This window comes from Onychomys torridus, chromosome 17, assembly GCF_903995425.1.
Source record: "Onychomys torridus chromosome 17, mOncTor1.1, whole genome shotgun sequence".
NCBI lineage: Eukaryota > Metazoa > Chordata > Mammalia > Rodentia > Cricetidae > Onychomys > Onychomys torridus.
In genome coordinates this window covers 63,742,402-63,759,067 of record NC_050459.1, presented here as the reverse complement: position 1 = coordinate 63,759,067, position 16,666 = coordinate 63,742,402, and the positions used below count along the sequence as shown (strand labels likewise).

General features: G+C 48.0%; 2 protein-coding genes across 8 annotated transcripts in view; both read right to left on the bottom strand.

Annotated features, from left to right (window-relative positions):
- Gatad2a (GATA zinc finger domain containing 2A) overlaps positions 1–16,666 on the bottom strand; it is a 92,718-nt gene that overhangs the window by 44,915 nt on the left and 31,137 nt on the right. For 4 of the 7 annotated variants that reach the window (XM_036166389.1, XM_036166388.1, XM_036166394.1 and 1 more), the window contains exon 2: positions 1,949–2,050. The exons of 2 other annotated variants lie outside the window; for them this stretch is intronic. The gene's annotated coding sequence lies outside the window, so the exon portion shown is untranslated. Of the gene's footprint in view, positions 1–1,948; positions 2,051–11,867; positions 11,995–16,666 lie in introns of those variants that run through there. One more of the 7 variants, XM_036166390.1, reaches the window with a different exon arrangement.
- On the bottom strand, positions 3,812–15,172 carry LOC118597790 (SPRY domain-containing protein 7-like). Its single transcript, XM_036209451.1, has 2 exons — positions 15,105–15,172; positions 3,812–4,390 (listed from the first exon to the last, which is right to left on the bottom strand). The coding sequence occupies exons 1-2, from the start codon at positions 15,170–15,172 to the stop codon at positions 3,814–3,816; spliced, it is 645 nt and encodes a 214-aa protein (XP_036065344.1). The 3' UTR covers positions 3,812–3,813.

Sequence of the window (16,666 nt, the reverse complement as noted above, 5' to 3'; positions counted from 1 at the left end):
AAACAAACAAGACCTCTTAGCAAGAGAGATTCAAGGACAAACACTTTGTCCATGAATCTGAGCAGGCAGAAGGACCTACTGGGGTGCACATGTAGTCTGTGTACCTCGGTAATGGGCAGGAGTTGCCTGGTGCACTGACAACCAGGAACCAAGAGACCTCAGTTGCAATAAAAGGTGAGTGTGACCTGCTATTTAAACCAAGACACACCCCAGAAAATATAAACTAAAACCTGCAATGCCAGCACTTGGGAAGCAGAAGCAAAGAATTAGCTGGAATTCATCTGGGGCTGCATAATAAAACACTCTCTCAAGAAACAAGCCAGAGCTGGTGGTATATACTTGTAATCTGAGCACTTGGGAGTCTAAGGCAAAAGATCAAGGTGAGCCGGGCATTGGTGGCACACGCCTTTAATCCCAGCACTCGGGAAGCAGAGCCAGGTGGATCTCTGTGAGTTCGAGGTCAGCCTGGGCTATAGAGTGAGTTCCAGGAAAGGCACAAAGCTACACAAAGAAATCCTGTCTCGAAAAACAAAAAACAAAAAAAAGATCAAGGTGAGTTTAAGGCTAGCCTTGACTACACGGTGACACCCTGTCCAAAAATACAAAATATGAGGTTGGAGAGATGGCTCAAAGGTTAAGAGCACTCCCTGCTTTTGCAGAGGGCCCAGGTTCAAATCAATCTCTCTCTCTCTCTCTCTCTCTCTCTCTCTCTCTCTCTCTCTCTCTCTTTTTTTTTGGGGGGAGGGTGTTGAGACAGGGTTTCTCTGCGTTGTTTCAGTGCCTGTCTTGGATCTTGATCTGTAGACCAGGCTGGCCTCAAACTCACAGAGATCTGCCTGGTTCTGCCTCCCAAGTGCTGGGATTAAAGGCATGTGCCACCACTGCCCTATGGAGGTTCAAATCTCAACACTCACATGGTGGTTAACAGCCATCCTTAGCTCTAGTTCCAGGGGACAAGATGACACTTGTGACCTCCTCAGGTACCAGGCATGGCAGTGTTATACAACAATGCAAGCATAACACTCACACATATAAATTAAAATGAAATTAAAAATAGAATAAGCCCCTAACCTGTACAGGCCCAAATTACTCAGGGTCAGAGAATCTGAGCTTGCTTTACCCAGCAGGGCTGCATAATGGGATGATTTGACCACAGGCGTGGTTACCAGGTGTTTGGAAGGGTCTACACTTGGCTGAACGGTCTTTTGCATGTTATAAAAAGCCCTTTTGAATAAAGCCTCGAGGCCCTCCTGAAGCTATCCTGTGTTTCTGTCTTTCTCCTTTTTGCTGTCTTTCTATCTTATCCCTCTCTCTTCCTCATAGGAGCCCTGGAGGAGGTGGGAGCTGGTCTCCTACACTAACGCTGACACTGTCACATCCTGCCTGTGCCCAGCATAGCAGGGAGGTCAGAGCAGCCCAATCTCACACAGTAGCCAACCAGATGCTAGGAGGTGGAGAGGAGCTATTGACAAGACACCTGCCTATTTTGAGCTGCATGCCACAGTCTGAAAAAGGAGGGAGCTGTCCGAGGTTGAGGCTTGTCCTACTTCTAGGACACCACTCAATTCCTCCTTCTTTTACAGGTACATGGCCCTGAGCAGAAGTGTCACTACCAGGTCCTGATGGGAACAGAAATGTCCTCCTCCCCATGTGGAGCTCTGGCCCTTTTGTGTTCTGCAGAGCTGAAATTTCCACGTAAGTGCTGGGTAGTGACTAAAGAACAATTCTAGCCATTTAGGAGACACATCTGGAGGTCAGACGTTAGCCTCTGGTCCCCCTTCTTTAGGTCTTTGAGCAATGAATGTGGTGTCTTTACCCTGAGGCTCTAGTGTCATACCTGGTCTCACAGGTAAGACTTGCCTTCTCTTCCCAAGCAGGACTCCATTATGTGTGTGGAGGTTACCTGAGCCAGCTTTCCACTTCATAGATGCAAGTCCCCAGCACTCACCTGGCCTCAGGGTCTGGGACGCTGGTCCTACTATGCGGCCATGGCCACAGCTCTGTCAAAAGGCAACTTATGTGGATGTGCTGGCTCAATGTGCAGGCCAACCTAAACCAAAAGACAGAAAAACACTGAGTTCTAAAGAAGGGTTGGAAACCTGTGCAATTTCAAACGTTTCCAGTGAAAGGGTGTGGCTCAGTGGAAGAGTCTGCCAAATGTATGGAAGGTCCTGGGTTCTGGTTCTGTCTCATGCACCCACAATACAAGAAAATGCCTTTAGTCATAGGAACAGAAATAGTGAAATATGCCATTGCTGCCTTCCACAACAGAGGCCAGACAAGGAAATCAATTGCTAAGACCTAGTGGACATGAGGGGAGTGACCTGTGAACAACATCCCAGACCTGTCTTTGAAGCTCAAAAAAAGCATGACAGCCAGGCGGTGATGGCACACGCCTTTAATCTCAGCACTCGGGAGGCAGAGCCCGGTGGATCTCTGAGTTCGAGGCCAGCCTGGTCTACAGAGTGAGATTCAGGACAGGCACCAAAACTACACAGAGAAACCTGTCTTGAAAAAATAAAAACAAAAACAAACATGACAACAGATTGTTCCCACCAACACACAGAACACAAAGTTAAGTGATTCGAGGGTTAACCTCACAGCAAACCAGGAGTCACAGAACAGTAAGATTCGGTTGGCACAGGTGCTGACCAGTGGGGATGGCCTTAGGGCAGACCACACTTTACAAAATAGGGACCTGATGTGTCTGATACTCAGAAAACCAGCCCAGTTCCCAGATCAGCCAGGTTCCCTCTCTGAACCACCACCACCACTGCGGAAGTACAAGCTTGTCCCTGAGGAAGAGGAAGGCATGGTGCCCAGGATAGCCACGCTCACCCTTGAACTGAGGCAGCTTACCTTCAACCCCAGGGGTCAACAAGTGCCCAGGAAAGAAGAGACTGCCATGCAGATGAGACAGGCACAGAAGAATGGTTCATCACAGGCCCCAGAGGCTGTTACCAGGCTGTGTCCCACTCTCACAATTTTATGCATGTGGCTTTGCCCAGCATCCATACCACCTCTGTTCTTCTGTGTGTGTGTGTGTGTGTGTGTGTGTGTGTGTGTGTGTGTGTGTGTGTGTCCACATGACTGTCAGGAGAACATTCTAATAAGAAACTAGTGTTTTGTTTTGTTTTGTTTTGTTTTTAGATTTAAGAAATGGCTCAGCAGTTAGGAGCACTGGCTGCTCTTGCAGAGGTCCAGGGTTAGGTTCCCACACCCACATGGCAGCTCACAATCCTCTGTAATTCTAGTTCCAGGGGATCCAACACCTTCTTCTGGCCTCCTTGGGTGCCAGGCACATACATGAAGGTAAAACACCCAGATACTTTTTTTGGGGGTGGGGTGGGGGAGAGGGTTCGAGACAGGGTTTCTCGGTGTAGTTTTGGTGCCTGTCCAGGATCTCGCTCTGTAGACCCAGGCTGGCCTCGAACTCACAAGAGATCCTCCTGCCTCTGCCTCCCAAGTGCTGGGATTAAAGGTATGTGCCACAACAGCCGGCTATCCCAGACACAATTATTTTTAACTGTCAAACAAATACTTTATATAAGAAAAACCCCTTTAAATATTTATATACATGTTACCACATAATACTGTTAATCAAACCCATGGTTTATTAGTTTGAATAAGATTAAATATTAAAATAGACATTTTAAATCCAACTTCAGTATGGTATGATGAATACACAGGTCCCTTAGACAACAGTAAGAAGAGAAATTTTCAGAATGTGTTCTCATCTCTAGATCAGGGAGAACTTTATTATATGGTGAATACTTGTGTGACGGTGCAGAGGTGCAAATTTTGAAAACACATTCAGAAGATCTGCTGCTCAAACAATATTTTTTCAAAACCAGGTGGAGGAGTATGATAAAATTCACTGAACTGGCAATCCAAAATTGCACTGTCATCAACATACACAACTGGATACACTGTCCCTCGTATACCTGATGCTGGACAATGCATGTTTTTCCCATTTAAATACACATTTAATTCTACATGGTCATATGTAATACCCACTACATCTCCCTCCTGAGGAAGGCTGTTTGCTGGCAGTCTGTTTTTTTCTTCGTTGTTGTGGTTCAGGGCTCCATCATTTCTCATCACCAGTCTATGCATGTCTCCGCCAAGAGGAAAGTGATTCAAGTTAACTTTCTGAGTTGCAACACCTATACCCCAGATTCCAGCAGACTGAATTTTGAACTCAAAGGAGCTTTCGTTCTGATGCAGAAGCGCACTGGCTGAACAACCTCCGGTGCCGCAGATTCTTCTTCCGTTCTTCACGATGATGACATCTGTTCTCATGTGCTGCGTATGCAACTGTACAGCCAGCATCTCCTTGAGAGGAATGTGGCGGGTCCCGCCTTCCCTGCAGCAGCGCAGGCGGCACCGGCTGACGCGGCCATGGCGCAGCTACCCAGCCCTGCCGCTCCACCCGTGCCCGAGTGTTTCTGGGTCGCCGGAGCTTCGCAGCCCGCATAGCTACACCCCGGCAGGGAGGCGAAGCCGCGGAGGAAAGGTTGAAGACCCCAGACACATTTTTTTTTCTTTTTCTTTTTCTTTTTCTTTTTTTTTTTGGTTCTTCGAGACAGGATTTCTCTGTGTAGTTTTGCACCTTTCCTGGAACTTGCTTTGTAGACCAGGCTGGCCTCGAACTCACAGAGATCCTCTTGGCTCTCCAGACACAATTTTATTATTATTATTATTATTATTATTATTATTATTATTATTATTATTATTATTATACATCCGCCATGGGTTCCCCTGTCCTCCCCCCTCCCGCCCCCACCCCTACCTTTCCCCTGCCTCTCCCCTCCACTCCCATGTCCTCCAGGGCCAAGACTCCCCTGGCGACTCATTTAAATCTGGTGGATTCAGTACAGGCAGGTCCAGTCCCCTCCTTCCAGGCTGAGCATGTGTCCCTGTGTAAGCCCAAGGTTCCAAACAGCCAGCTCATGCACTAAGGACAGGTCCCGGTCCCTCAGACTGGGGGCCTCCCAAACAGATCAAGCTGTTCAATTGTCTCACTTATCCAGAGGGCCTGCTCCAGCTGAGGGCTCCACAGCCATTGGTTCATAATTCATGTGCTTTCTTTCGACTGGCTATTTGTCCCTGTGCTTTTTGCGATCTTGGATTCAGACACAATTTTTTAAAAAGAAATCTTTTCTATTTAGTTAGTTTTGGATTTGTAAGACATGGTTACTATGTAACTCTAGCTGAGTAGAACTCAGAGATCTGCCTGACTCTGCTTAAGCACTGAGGTTAAAAGCTTGCCCCATCACACCCAGCAAGAAACCTTTACCACAACCCTTTTTATTGTTTGTTTTCAAGACAAGGTGTTGTGTGATATTTTGATCCGCACTCTGACGCTCCTAATAAAGTAGTGCTGCCAATAAAGTTTGCTCTGAATCAGAGGGTGAAGCTAAGCCACTAGCTGACCAAAATTAAGCATAGAGGTTTTGGAAGACTGAAGACAACAGGCAGACACATAAAGTAGTAGGGCAGGGCTGAGAAAGGGTCTCAGCTCCTTTTGGATGAAGGAATGGGGGTGGGGCGGGGTGGTACAGGACAGACCGTCACTGGTAGCTTCTTTGCTACTTCTATGTTCATTCAGGTTGTTACCCCAATCTCTGACTCCCGAGCTCCTTCCTTCTTTTCTTCCTTCCTTCCTTTCTATTTATCTATCTATCTAATCATCATTTATTTATTTATTTATTTAGGTTTTTTCAAGACAGGGTTTCTCTGTGTAGCTTTGGTGCCTGTCTTAGACCTCACTCTGTAGACCAGGCTGGCCTTGAACTCACCAAGACCCCCCCCTGGCTATGCCTCCCAAATGCTGGGATTAAAGGCGTGCGCTGCTGCCACTGCCGCCGCCGCCACTCAATGAAACCTTTATTGCTAAACTAGGTCCAGTAATTTGTGGCTCATGGGTGTAAGAAATATTATCTTAGGAAAACTTACCTAATAAAGCCAGGCGTGAATACAGAGAGACCTTTGCATATCAAGGAGCACAAGGCCCCTCCCATGTAAGGCCCTCACCACAGACAGTACCAGGACCTGACTTTTTGGCTCAGTTCAGGCTGAGAAATCCAATGAATGCTATTAACCCTCACTTGCCTGTCTCTCTGCAAGGGGCAGGAAGCCCTAGCATAGCCCAAGCACCTTTCTCTGCAGGATCAAGGCCATTACAGACAGACCCCACCCTGTGAGGATTTCAACTTTACCATCGAACAAGAGCAACAGATTCTGCAGAAGCCACCTTTCAGTAAGGAGTTTCAACTTGTTCCAAGGCTAGCAATATATGGCCTGGTGCTGTCCCCCTGGGCAGTGGCCCTGTCCACACCTCCAGCTCACAGTTCCACGTCCAGGAGAGGAAGCAGTGAGACTGCTTAGAGGTCAGGGGAGACTTGCAAGAGCTGGCTCTTTCCTTCCACCACGCAGGTTCTAGGGATAAAATTTAGGTGAAGTAGTCAGGTGGTGGTAAACACTTCTGGCTGAGCTACCTTGCCAACCCCTGCTTGGATGTTCTCAATCTGTGATTGTCTGATTCACTAGGACCCTTACCACAGTGAGTCGCGGGGCCATCAGTGCACAAAGTCACATCAACCGGTCAGAAGTTAAGGCCACAACCGAATCTGTTTAAAAGAGGGTGAGAAACATGATGGACAAGAAAAAACTGCAGTCACCAGAGACTGAGGCAAGATGGCTTGACTCTATCTAGGACAAGAAATTTTTGTCTCAAAACATAAAACAGAGCTGAGGTGTGGCTCTGGCAGAGAACCTGTGCACTAAGCCTGCCTGGGCTCCATCACAAAAGTAAATAAAACAACAGAAAGGGATCCCTTACTTATGGCAAGAAGGCACAAATTCTCTTCCCAACTGACTTGCAAATATGATGCATTTGCCATCAGAAAGCTCCATGGGCACATGGCTGTGGCATAAGCACTTATCACACAAGCGTGAGGACTTGCACCCTATAAAGAAGCTGGGCATGGTGGCGTGCTCTTACAATCTCAAAACGGGGACAGAGACAGGAAGGTCACTGGACTTCAGGAGTCAACCTAAGACACCTCTCTGTACAGCCCCGAGCTAGCATTAAGTTACTGCCATCTCCCACCTCTGCCTGTTGTCATCAGAGGTACACCTCCCTCCTACCTCAATCCTGCTAGTTCTGACATTAAATATGTCTGGAATTCAGCCACCCTGTCTCTCTCTGCCAAGGTGAGGCATGTTTCTGAACATCTGGACAAGCAAGATGGCTCAGCAGGTAAGGAAGGCACTTACTACCAAGCCTGACAACCTGGGTTCAATCCCTGAGAGCCACATAGTAGAAGGAAAGGTGATTCTCAGAAGTTGACCCACACGAGTGTACATGCCTGCATGCACACAAGCACAAACTCTTTAATCCATCAATCAATGTATAACAGTTAACTGGACATGAAGCACCATCATCTCCATAACCCAGAGGCCAGCCCAAATGAATCTCATTTTTAGCCTTTGTCCCAGCCTTATACACCAAGCACCCTCCCACTGTGGACATTTCCCATATGAAACAAAATCTGCAAAGATGGAATCTCAAATACAGGTCAAGAGATAGGTACACCTGCACCTGCAGTCACATGTATACAGGAGGCTGAGGCAAGATTGTTTGAGCCAACAACCTGGACAACCAAACAATATACTACCTCCAAAATAATAAAAATAAACACCAATTCCTAATCTCCACTCTAAACTGAAAAAAACTTTAAACATAACTACCAGGCCACTGTGACACTTAAAAATCTAATAAACACTTACCGCACACAACCTCACCACTTTCCAGTAGTCCCTGTTTTGGAGGTGTTTAGAATCATCGTCTACCTGCTGCTTCTACCACTGTATCCACCAGTGGTCCCCAGTCCAATCTGCTCAAGAGTTTTCCAGGAAGGCATCCCTGCTCCACCTCCATCCAGCAGTGAGGCACACAGTTTGTGCAGTCATACTTTGCCTGACTTCAGATCAGGAACCTAAAACATCTGACTGGGATGGAGATGGAGCCAGTCTGAGGAAACCAGGACACAGCCCTCCGTCAATCAATGTGAATCTCACAGGAGTGAGTGCAGACCCAGCAGAGCCCAACTGGCACTCCCACAACAAGGAGCACTTCTTGAAACTAAAGGGAATCATGTGATCACGACTGCACCTCACCAGCTAGGTTCAGAAAGCTTTGCTGTTTTTATGTCAAATCCATACATGTAAAACAATATTAAGTAACCCTTAAGTGCACAATTACCAGCTCATGGGAGACTCTTCACCTCCCCTGATAAATCATTATGGTTTGGCTTTAACCCTGCACCTGGGTCCTCCACTCTCACACACACCACCTCTCCTATAACCCACCCTGATCTCATGTCCTAATTGGAGAAAAACCACACCTGACAGGAAGACAGCCATGGGAGTCATGGTCATGCATATGAAATCAAGCCTTGGCCCTGTGGCTGCCCTGTCTTTTGTTGTCATTTGATCCTTTGGGGCAAGGCCTGGAGAATGCTCCCTTTTAACTTCAGGACGAAGGCAAAAGCAAGAGCCCCCTAGGTTTGTCTGGAGACCATTCATGGCCTGTTGTGGGATGTCTTTCTGTGTGCTGTGAATATGTGTTGCTCTGATTGGTTGATAAATAACGCTGCATTGGCCTATGGCAGGGCAGCTTAGAGGAAATCCAAGCAGATATACGGAGAGAAGAAAGGACAGGAGAGACACCAGCCGCTTCTGAAGATGCCAGCAGACTGGTAACGCCACAGCCATATGGCAAAACATAGATTAATAGAAATGGGTTAATTTAAGATGAAAGACCTAGCTGGAAAGAAAGCTGCCATAGGCCATATAGTTTGTAAATAATATTAAGCCTCTGAGTGATTATTTTATAAGTGGCTGTTGGACCACAGGGCCAGGTGGGGCCAGAGAGAAACTTTCTGCCTACAATGGCCAACACAGGAGGTGTCTCTGGAGGCACTGGCCCTTGACAAGGAAGGGCTGGCTGCGTTACATTCTTGGGTATGGCACTGCATGAGTGTACCCCTCTACTCTCTGCCTACCACCTGACCTCACTGACACCTCAGCAGTCTGCACCCAAACATCTGCCACCCTGTGTCATCCTGACAGACCCCAAACCCAGCAATTCTCATTGTTCCTGTCTCTGCCCCTTCCAGACCAAGTCCACCTGCCCTGTACAAACCAAGCATCTTCACAAAGCTCACCAGGACCCTCTGTGGTTCCTAGCAACCATACCACCAAATCATAAGAAGTGGAACTCATAACACCAAAAGGGAGGAACCAAGGCAGGCACTAGCGGAGCTTCAAAAGAGGCCCCATGTGCTGGCAGGTGGAGATACCTCACCCCACTCCAAGACAAGGTCTCACTGTGTATGTGCTTACTACATAGACTAGGCTCTCCTGGAACTCAGATCAGCCTGCCATGGCATCTCAAGTGATAGAATTAAATGCATGCCAGCACACCCAGCTGGATAAAATCATAATTTCTTTTTTGTTTTATTTTTTGAAACAGGGGTTCTGTGTGTAGTACTTGCTGTGTAGACCAGGCTGGCCTTCCCTGAACTTGAGATCCACCTGCCTCTGTCTCCCAAGTGCTGAGATTAAAGGACTGGCTTCCTAATTTTTGTTTTGTTCTGGAGACAGGGTTTCTCTGTGTAGTTTTGGCACCTTTCCTGGAACTCACTCTGTAGACCAGGCTGGCCTCGAACTCACAGAGATCCACCTGGCTCTGCCTCCCACGTGCTGGGATTTAAGGTGTGCACCACCACCACCACCACCACCACCACCACCGGCTTCCTAATTCTTAATATAGCCATCCCCCACCCCCCACCCCGGTGGCCCTGAACTCAGAGCTCCAACTGCCCCCGCCTCCGGAGTACTAGCAGTATACTTACACTTAAGTATGTACTCTTGTCACTCAGTTCTACTCCAGTCCACATTCAGCTTACAAACTGGGGGTCAGCACCCTATTTGCCTGCTATCCACATTCAAGCAAATAGTTTTCCTGGGATATAGCCACAACCAATGCTCCCTCTGGTTATGTTTGCCTACAACATGACAGAGTAAAGCCAAAAACACTGTCTCAAATGGAAATGAGGAAACCTTACCTCTACTACCAAAAGAGAGAAATAGTGTGCCTGCAGTTAGGTGCAGTTACTCTCTTAATGAGACAAGGAGGCGATGCTTAAGCTTTAAACCATCACCCACTGGATTTCTGGGACAGGAAGCCCTGAGATTCCTGCAGCAGCCCTGCATCACTTCCTCCCCACGTCCTGTCCTCTAAGAGACACCCACAATGACCTCAGGCTCAAAAGCAGACAAGGCCAGGAGGGAGGAAACTAGCCAGTGGACCTACAAAAACAAACCTAACCCTAAGCAAACCTAAAGCAAACCAGACAGACCAACCAGGGTACTCTAGGAGTGCAAAGCTGCCAGGCTGTCTTTGCTACTGCAAGTCAGTGGTGAGAAGTCTACCCCTGGGGGGGGGGTCTTAATTTCCAGTCTGTACCATTAAGAGTTTCCTGGCTCACACTGAAGTGTGGGGTTCAGCAGAGCAGAGCACAGAGGAAAGCCCACAAAGGATGCTGCTACAACTGTCCGCTGCCCCAAAAATTAAATTACCTTTTTTTTTTTTTTGAGACAGGGTTTTTCTGTGTAGTTTTGGTGCCTGTCCTGGATCTTGCTCTGTAGACCAGGCTGGCCTTGAACTCACAGAGATCCGCCTGGCTCTGCCTCCCAACAGTGCTGGGATTAAAGGCATGTGCCACCATCGCCCAGCACAAATTACTTTTTAAAATCTTCCCCCCCCCACCCCCCCGCCGTGTGTGTGTGTGTGTGTGTGTGTGTGTGTGTGTGTGTGTGTGAGAGAGAGAGAGAGAGAGAGAGAGAGAGAGAGAGAGAGAGAGATGTGTTCATGTGTGCCAATACAGGTCAGGTGCACGCATGCCAAAGTGTATGTGTGGCGATGAGGGACAATCTTAGGTTTCAGTCCTCACCATCCACCTAGAAACAAAGTACCCTGTCCAAGCGTTCACTGCTATGGACACTAGGCTAGCTAACCCTTGAACTTCCCAGAATTCTCCTGTACCCACTCTCATCTTTGTAGGAACAATAGGATTACAGATGCATGCTCTGTGTCCAGCTTTACTCAGGGGCTCTAGGTATCCAAATTCAGGTCCTCACACCTGCTTCACCCACTGAGCTACCTCCTGGACCCCCAAATGGTACTCTTTATTCTATTATGGCTAGGCCCAGGGCCTCAAGCATGCTAATACCATTAAGCAGCACCCTCAGCCTATCTGCTCCTAATTCAACAGCCTGATAAACATGATCACACTGCCATCCACACTCAGGACTTAATAACAAAAAAATTTCAAAATGGCCAGCAAGATGGCTAAGCGCAGTAAAAGCACTTAAATGCTACAAGCCTGGCAACTGGAGTCCATTCTCTGGAACCCAGTAAAAGGTGGAAAGACATACCCACAATTACAAATCATGCATACACACTAATAAACAGCTGGGTGTGGTGATGCACACCTTTAACCCCATCACTCAGGACAAAGACAGGTGAATCTCTGTGAATTAAGGCCCAGCCTGCTCTATAGAGTGAGTACCAAGGACAGTGCAATGAAGTGTACATAGAAAGACTCAAAGGGCTGTGGTGGTGCACGTCTTTAATCCCAGCCAGGCGGATCTCTGTGAGTTCAAGGCTAGCCTGGTCTACAGAGCGAGATTCAGGACAGGTACCAAAACTATGCTGAGAAACCCTGTCTTGAACCCACCTCCCCCAAAAAAAAGAAAGAAAGAAAGAAAAAGAAAGGAAGGAAGAAAGACCCTACCTCAAAAATCCGAAAATAAATAAAGCAGGACAGGTTACTGAGGTCAAGCTCCCACTCTCTTCCTGAGGATTCAGGACCAGGTACTACTTCTACAGCTGGAGAGGAGAAAAGATGGCACAAAATTCTACTGCAAAAACAGAAACAGAAACAGGTTGAAGATGGCTCAGTGGTTAAAGAACTGGCTGCTCTTGTATAAGACTCTGGTTCAATTCCCAGCACCCATATGATCCAGGTTCACAACCATCCATCCAGGGATCCCACACTCTACTGCCTCTGCAGGTACCAAGTATACAGACAGTACACAGACATTCATGCAAACATAAAAATGTAAGCCTTGGGCTGGAGAGATGGCTCAGAGGTTAAGAGCACTGACTGTTCTTCCAAAGGTCCTGAGTTCAATTCCCAACAACCACATGGTGGCTCACAGCCATCTGTAATGAGACCTGGCACCCTCTTCTGTGTACATAATAAATAGATAAATCTTTAAAACAAAATGTAAGCCTTTGAAAAATAATCTCCTTTGGGCACAATGACACACTCCTTTAATTCCAGCACTCAGGAGACAGAGTGGATCAGGTGGCTCTCTTTGAGTATGAGACCAGCCTGGTCAATATATCAAGTTCTAGAGACAGAGTTACACAGTGAGACTCTGCCTCAAACAAACATGCAAACTTTCCTGGAGGAGCCATCAGTTCATCTACCAAGCAAGTTAAGAAAAAGGCAACCATACCAAGAACTGTGCTCCAGTCAATAGGCATAAGAGAACTCCAGGACCAAGCTGGCTCAAGAACTCTCTGAGGAGCCGGGCGGTGGTGGCACACGCCTGTAATCCCAGCACTCGGGAGGCAGAGGCAGGTGGATCTCTGTGAGTTCAAGGACAGCCTGGTCTACAGAGCTAGTCTAGGACAGGCTCCAAAACTACAGAGAAACCCTGTCTCGAAAAAGAAAAAAAAAAAGAAACTCTCTGAGGAAACCCCACCACTTACAGGATCTGACCTACTCAGATGCTGGAGTACCAAATGAGACACTGCAGAAAAGCCTCAGGTGTCTCGTCAATGACACCCAAGCCAAGTATGCCACAGGCCAAAGTGACTCAACCATTCAATCCAGTTCTTAGACAATTTAGTTTGGCTAAGCACTCATGGAACACACCTGTGATCCCAACCTTTAGGAAGCAGAGGCAGGAGGACCACCACAAGTTCAAGTCCAACCTGGGCTACAGTCAAAAAAACAGAAAACAGGGGGCTAAATAAATAGCTTAAAAGGTAAAAGGACCAGCTGCTTAGACATGAGAACCTGAGCTCAGTTCCCAGCACCATATAAGTACGTCACAGCTACTTGCCTAACCCAGTGCTGTGCCTCACTGGAGGCCAGCCAAGCTGAAAATAAGTAAGCTCCAGGCTCAGGGAGACTCTCTCATAGGAACAAGGTAGAGGGTGTGCACACAGAACAGCTGTGCACATACACACTTTTTTTTTTTTTTTTGACATTCTGTTTTCCTAGTCAAACCTCCAAAAGCAGCTAGGAAAAATGTTCCATCTATGGACACAAATGAGGATAATCACACAAGAAATTATAGCTCTGCATCTCTATCACAAAACCTACACCTAGAAATTCAAAGGACAGAAATTGTAGACCTGTGCCCAGCTCACCAGCTGAAGTGAACAGCCAGCTAAGGTGAGAATGTGTTCCACAGTGCCAAATCAAAGGCCATGTGCTGCTGAAGCTGTGTCTGGGGCAGTGCTGGGGTAGGTCAGAAAGCGGGTTTAGCACACAGGTGCTCCTCTTTCTTTCAGGACAGCCCAACTGACACACAGAAGAGAATCCTACTCCCCAAACCCTCCACACTCAGGGCTGGAGAGATGGCTCAGCAGTTAGAGCATTGGCTGCTTTTGCAGAAGACCCAGGTTCTGTTCCTAGCATCCACATGATGGCAACTCCAGTTCCAGGGGATCTGATGCCCTCTTTTGACCTCCACAGGCACCAGGCATGCACATGGTGCAAACATACATACAGGCAGAACACTAATACACAAAATTAAATAAATTTTGGCTTGTGGCAGGATTCCACCATAAAGAAAACCCAGCCACATAGTAGTGTACTCCTTGAGAGGCAGATTCAGGCAGGTCTCTATAAATTAAGAGGCCAGTCTGAGTGGCGGTGGTGGCACACTCCTTTAATCCCAGATTTGGGAGTCAGGCAGATCTTCGTGAGTTCAAGCCCAGCCTGGTCTACAGAGTGAGTTCCAGGACAGCAGAGGCTACACAGAGAAACTTGGTCTCAGAAAAAAATAAAAATTAAAAAAAGGAGGCCAGCCTGGTCTATATGCCAAGTTCCAGGCCAGCCAGGGATACAGAGAAACTCTGTCCCCTCTAACCCTCCTCCAAGAGAAAGAGAAAGAGACCCGGCTGCTGAATCTGAGTAATTCACTAGGAGATTTCAGCCCCAAGGTGAGGAGAAGAGGGGAGACTCCCGACTGTTGACATTTCCCACTTTCCTCACAGCTATCCTAGAAAGTCAAAATCCCCTGCTCACAGATGAGTAAGTTGAGGATATATGGCCAGGTGGCCTACCCAAGACGAAAAACGGTTAAACTAAGCAGTGACAGACAGCTCTGTCTACTCAGGCTGGCTGAAGAGCTCCCTGGAGAGCTGTTCTCTAGAAGGGACTCTAGAAAAATGAAGGGCCCTGATAGAGGATGATGGATCATCTCTCCTAATAGAGCCAACACAGCCTCCCTAACATCCCCTGAGGACAGATGACAGACACATCTACACCCCACAGTACCTTATGGTGGTTCGCATATGTTCATGACAAACTCAAACACGCCTTACCACAGCTCCAGTAGTAAGCCTGACTCTCCCCGACTCCTCAGACCTGCCCATCTGTCTGCACTGCCATCCTTTGCACATGCCACTGCCATGCAAAGATGCCCACTCATCACCTCTTACCATTCATTTCTGATCCAAGTCCCTGTCATTAAAGCAAGCATTCACTCCCCAGCCAGGTTAGGTAGATCAGAATGCGGTGACGCAGTTGAGACCATGTCCTGCTCCCCTTACAATGTTGTCAGCACCCACAAACAAGGTTTCCATCACACATCTGAGGCAAAAACAGTCATAAATACTAACTCTGTCCTTCCTTAGAATCCAAAGCTAGGAGGCAGCCATGTGGGCCCCAACCCCCAGTGTGAGCCTGGGCCTCCCAGAGAGCAGCTGTTGCTTCAGCCTCTCTCACAGCTGAAGGTCCCAGAGGCCCAGCCCTGAGTCTAGAAAAGCCTCCTCCCGCGACTGCTGGGAGCTCATCGTTGTCTTAGCACTGGTGGTTGGCATACTATACACACTCCCTTCTTTTTCTTTTCTTTCTCCCCTCCCCACAATGCTAAATATGGACCCCAGAGCCTCTGCTTTGCATAGCAGGCAAGTGGTCCCTACTGAGAACCTAACCAGCACCCATCCCTCTTACTGCAGAGGTACAGTACCCCACCCTGAACCCCCAACTGTCATCTCATGGATCGGGAAGCAGGAACTTTCATCACACCCTCCTTCCCTACTGGCCATCCTGAAAGTTCAAAAGCAATTCTGGCCAGCTGTGGCTTGATGACCCACAGCCCCCTGAGCCCACCTCCCTCCTGGAGCCCCTTAGAACTGTGCTGCGGACCAAGTGGCAGCCCCAGCTCCAGGCAAGACCTCCACAGGAAACCACTACTTCTTACTTTGGCAACTGTGATTAATGCCATTCCTCAAAACGTCTCAGCTCCTATCTGGACGCGGATGCTCCTCCCAACATCCAAGCAGCAGGTGGGAAGTGCAAAGACCTGCATGCTGAATATGCAGAGCCCAGGGTCTCTGGGCCTCAGAAAGGTCTGAAGTGCTCAACACTGAGATGCTCAGTATGTGAAAAGCTTGTCAAAGACACCTAAAGGAAATGTGACAAGAAAAAGAAGAAATGGCTTCTCTGCCAGGAATCTGGAACTGCCCCCACCCACTAACTCCTTTTTTTTCCACCCCTTTCCTGACACGCAGTTCTCAAAGTCCTTAGGATCTCCAAAGTGCCTATGTCATGGAGGAGGCTCACATGCTGGCTAGTGAATGATAGGTCAGCTGCCCACTCAGACCCTGGGTGAGAAGGGAAAGAGAGGGGCTGGAGGCTAGAGGCTCCCCAGTACCATAGTGTCAACAACTGCACCTGTTGGCTCCCAGAGGTCACTGTGTACACACCCTACAACCCACCAGCAGCTACACCATGACAAAGACAGTTGAGTAGGACCCACAGCTCCCAAAGGACTCATGACAGATCTGCCCTGAAGAAAGCTGCTTCCTTTCCTGAGGGCAGAGCCAACCTGGCCATTTGGTGTTACCAGAAATTAGACTACCAGAGACTCTGTGACTAGCAGAGAAAACAAAGTGAGAAAAGTGGGGGATGAGTTCTTCAGAGAACAGCCCAGAAAGTGACACTCCCAAGCACCTCCTCATGGTATCAGACTTTGCCTCCTTCATCTGGATGGAACATGAGGCCAGGCTGTCACACAAAGCTGAGGCGAGATTCCACAAGGCAAACAGACATTGATGATCTGTTGCAGGGTGAAGGTGCTCCATACAGGAATGCACTATGGCCTGGCATCCCTAACTGCACTCCACTGTGCTGAAGCCCACGTCCACACCCCAGGCATGAAGAGATTGTGAGCATTCCTTATCTCACCAACACAACCCCCCAAAGCAGTAGAAAGCACCACCCCTTTTCCAGAAAAGGAGACCAGAGGGCGGTTCAGCAGCAGCCAGTCACTAGCAAGTGGCAGG

Coding starts and splice junctions, on each gene's coding strand:
- LOC118597790 (XM_036209451.1), bottom strand. CDS start 15,172: ATGAGCTCCCAGCAGTCGCGGGAGGAGGCTTTTCTAGACTCAGGGCTG. Junction 4,391..15,104: donor GGCCTCTGGGACCTTCAGCT/GTGAGAGAGGCT, acceptor TGGCCGCGTCAG/CCGGTGCCGCCTGCGCTGCT.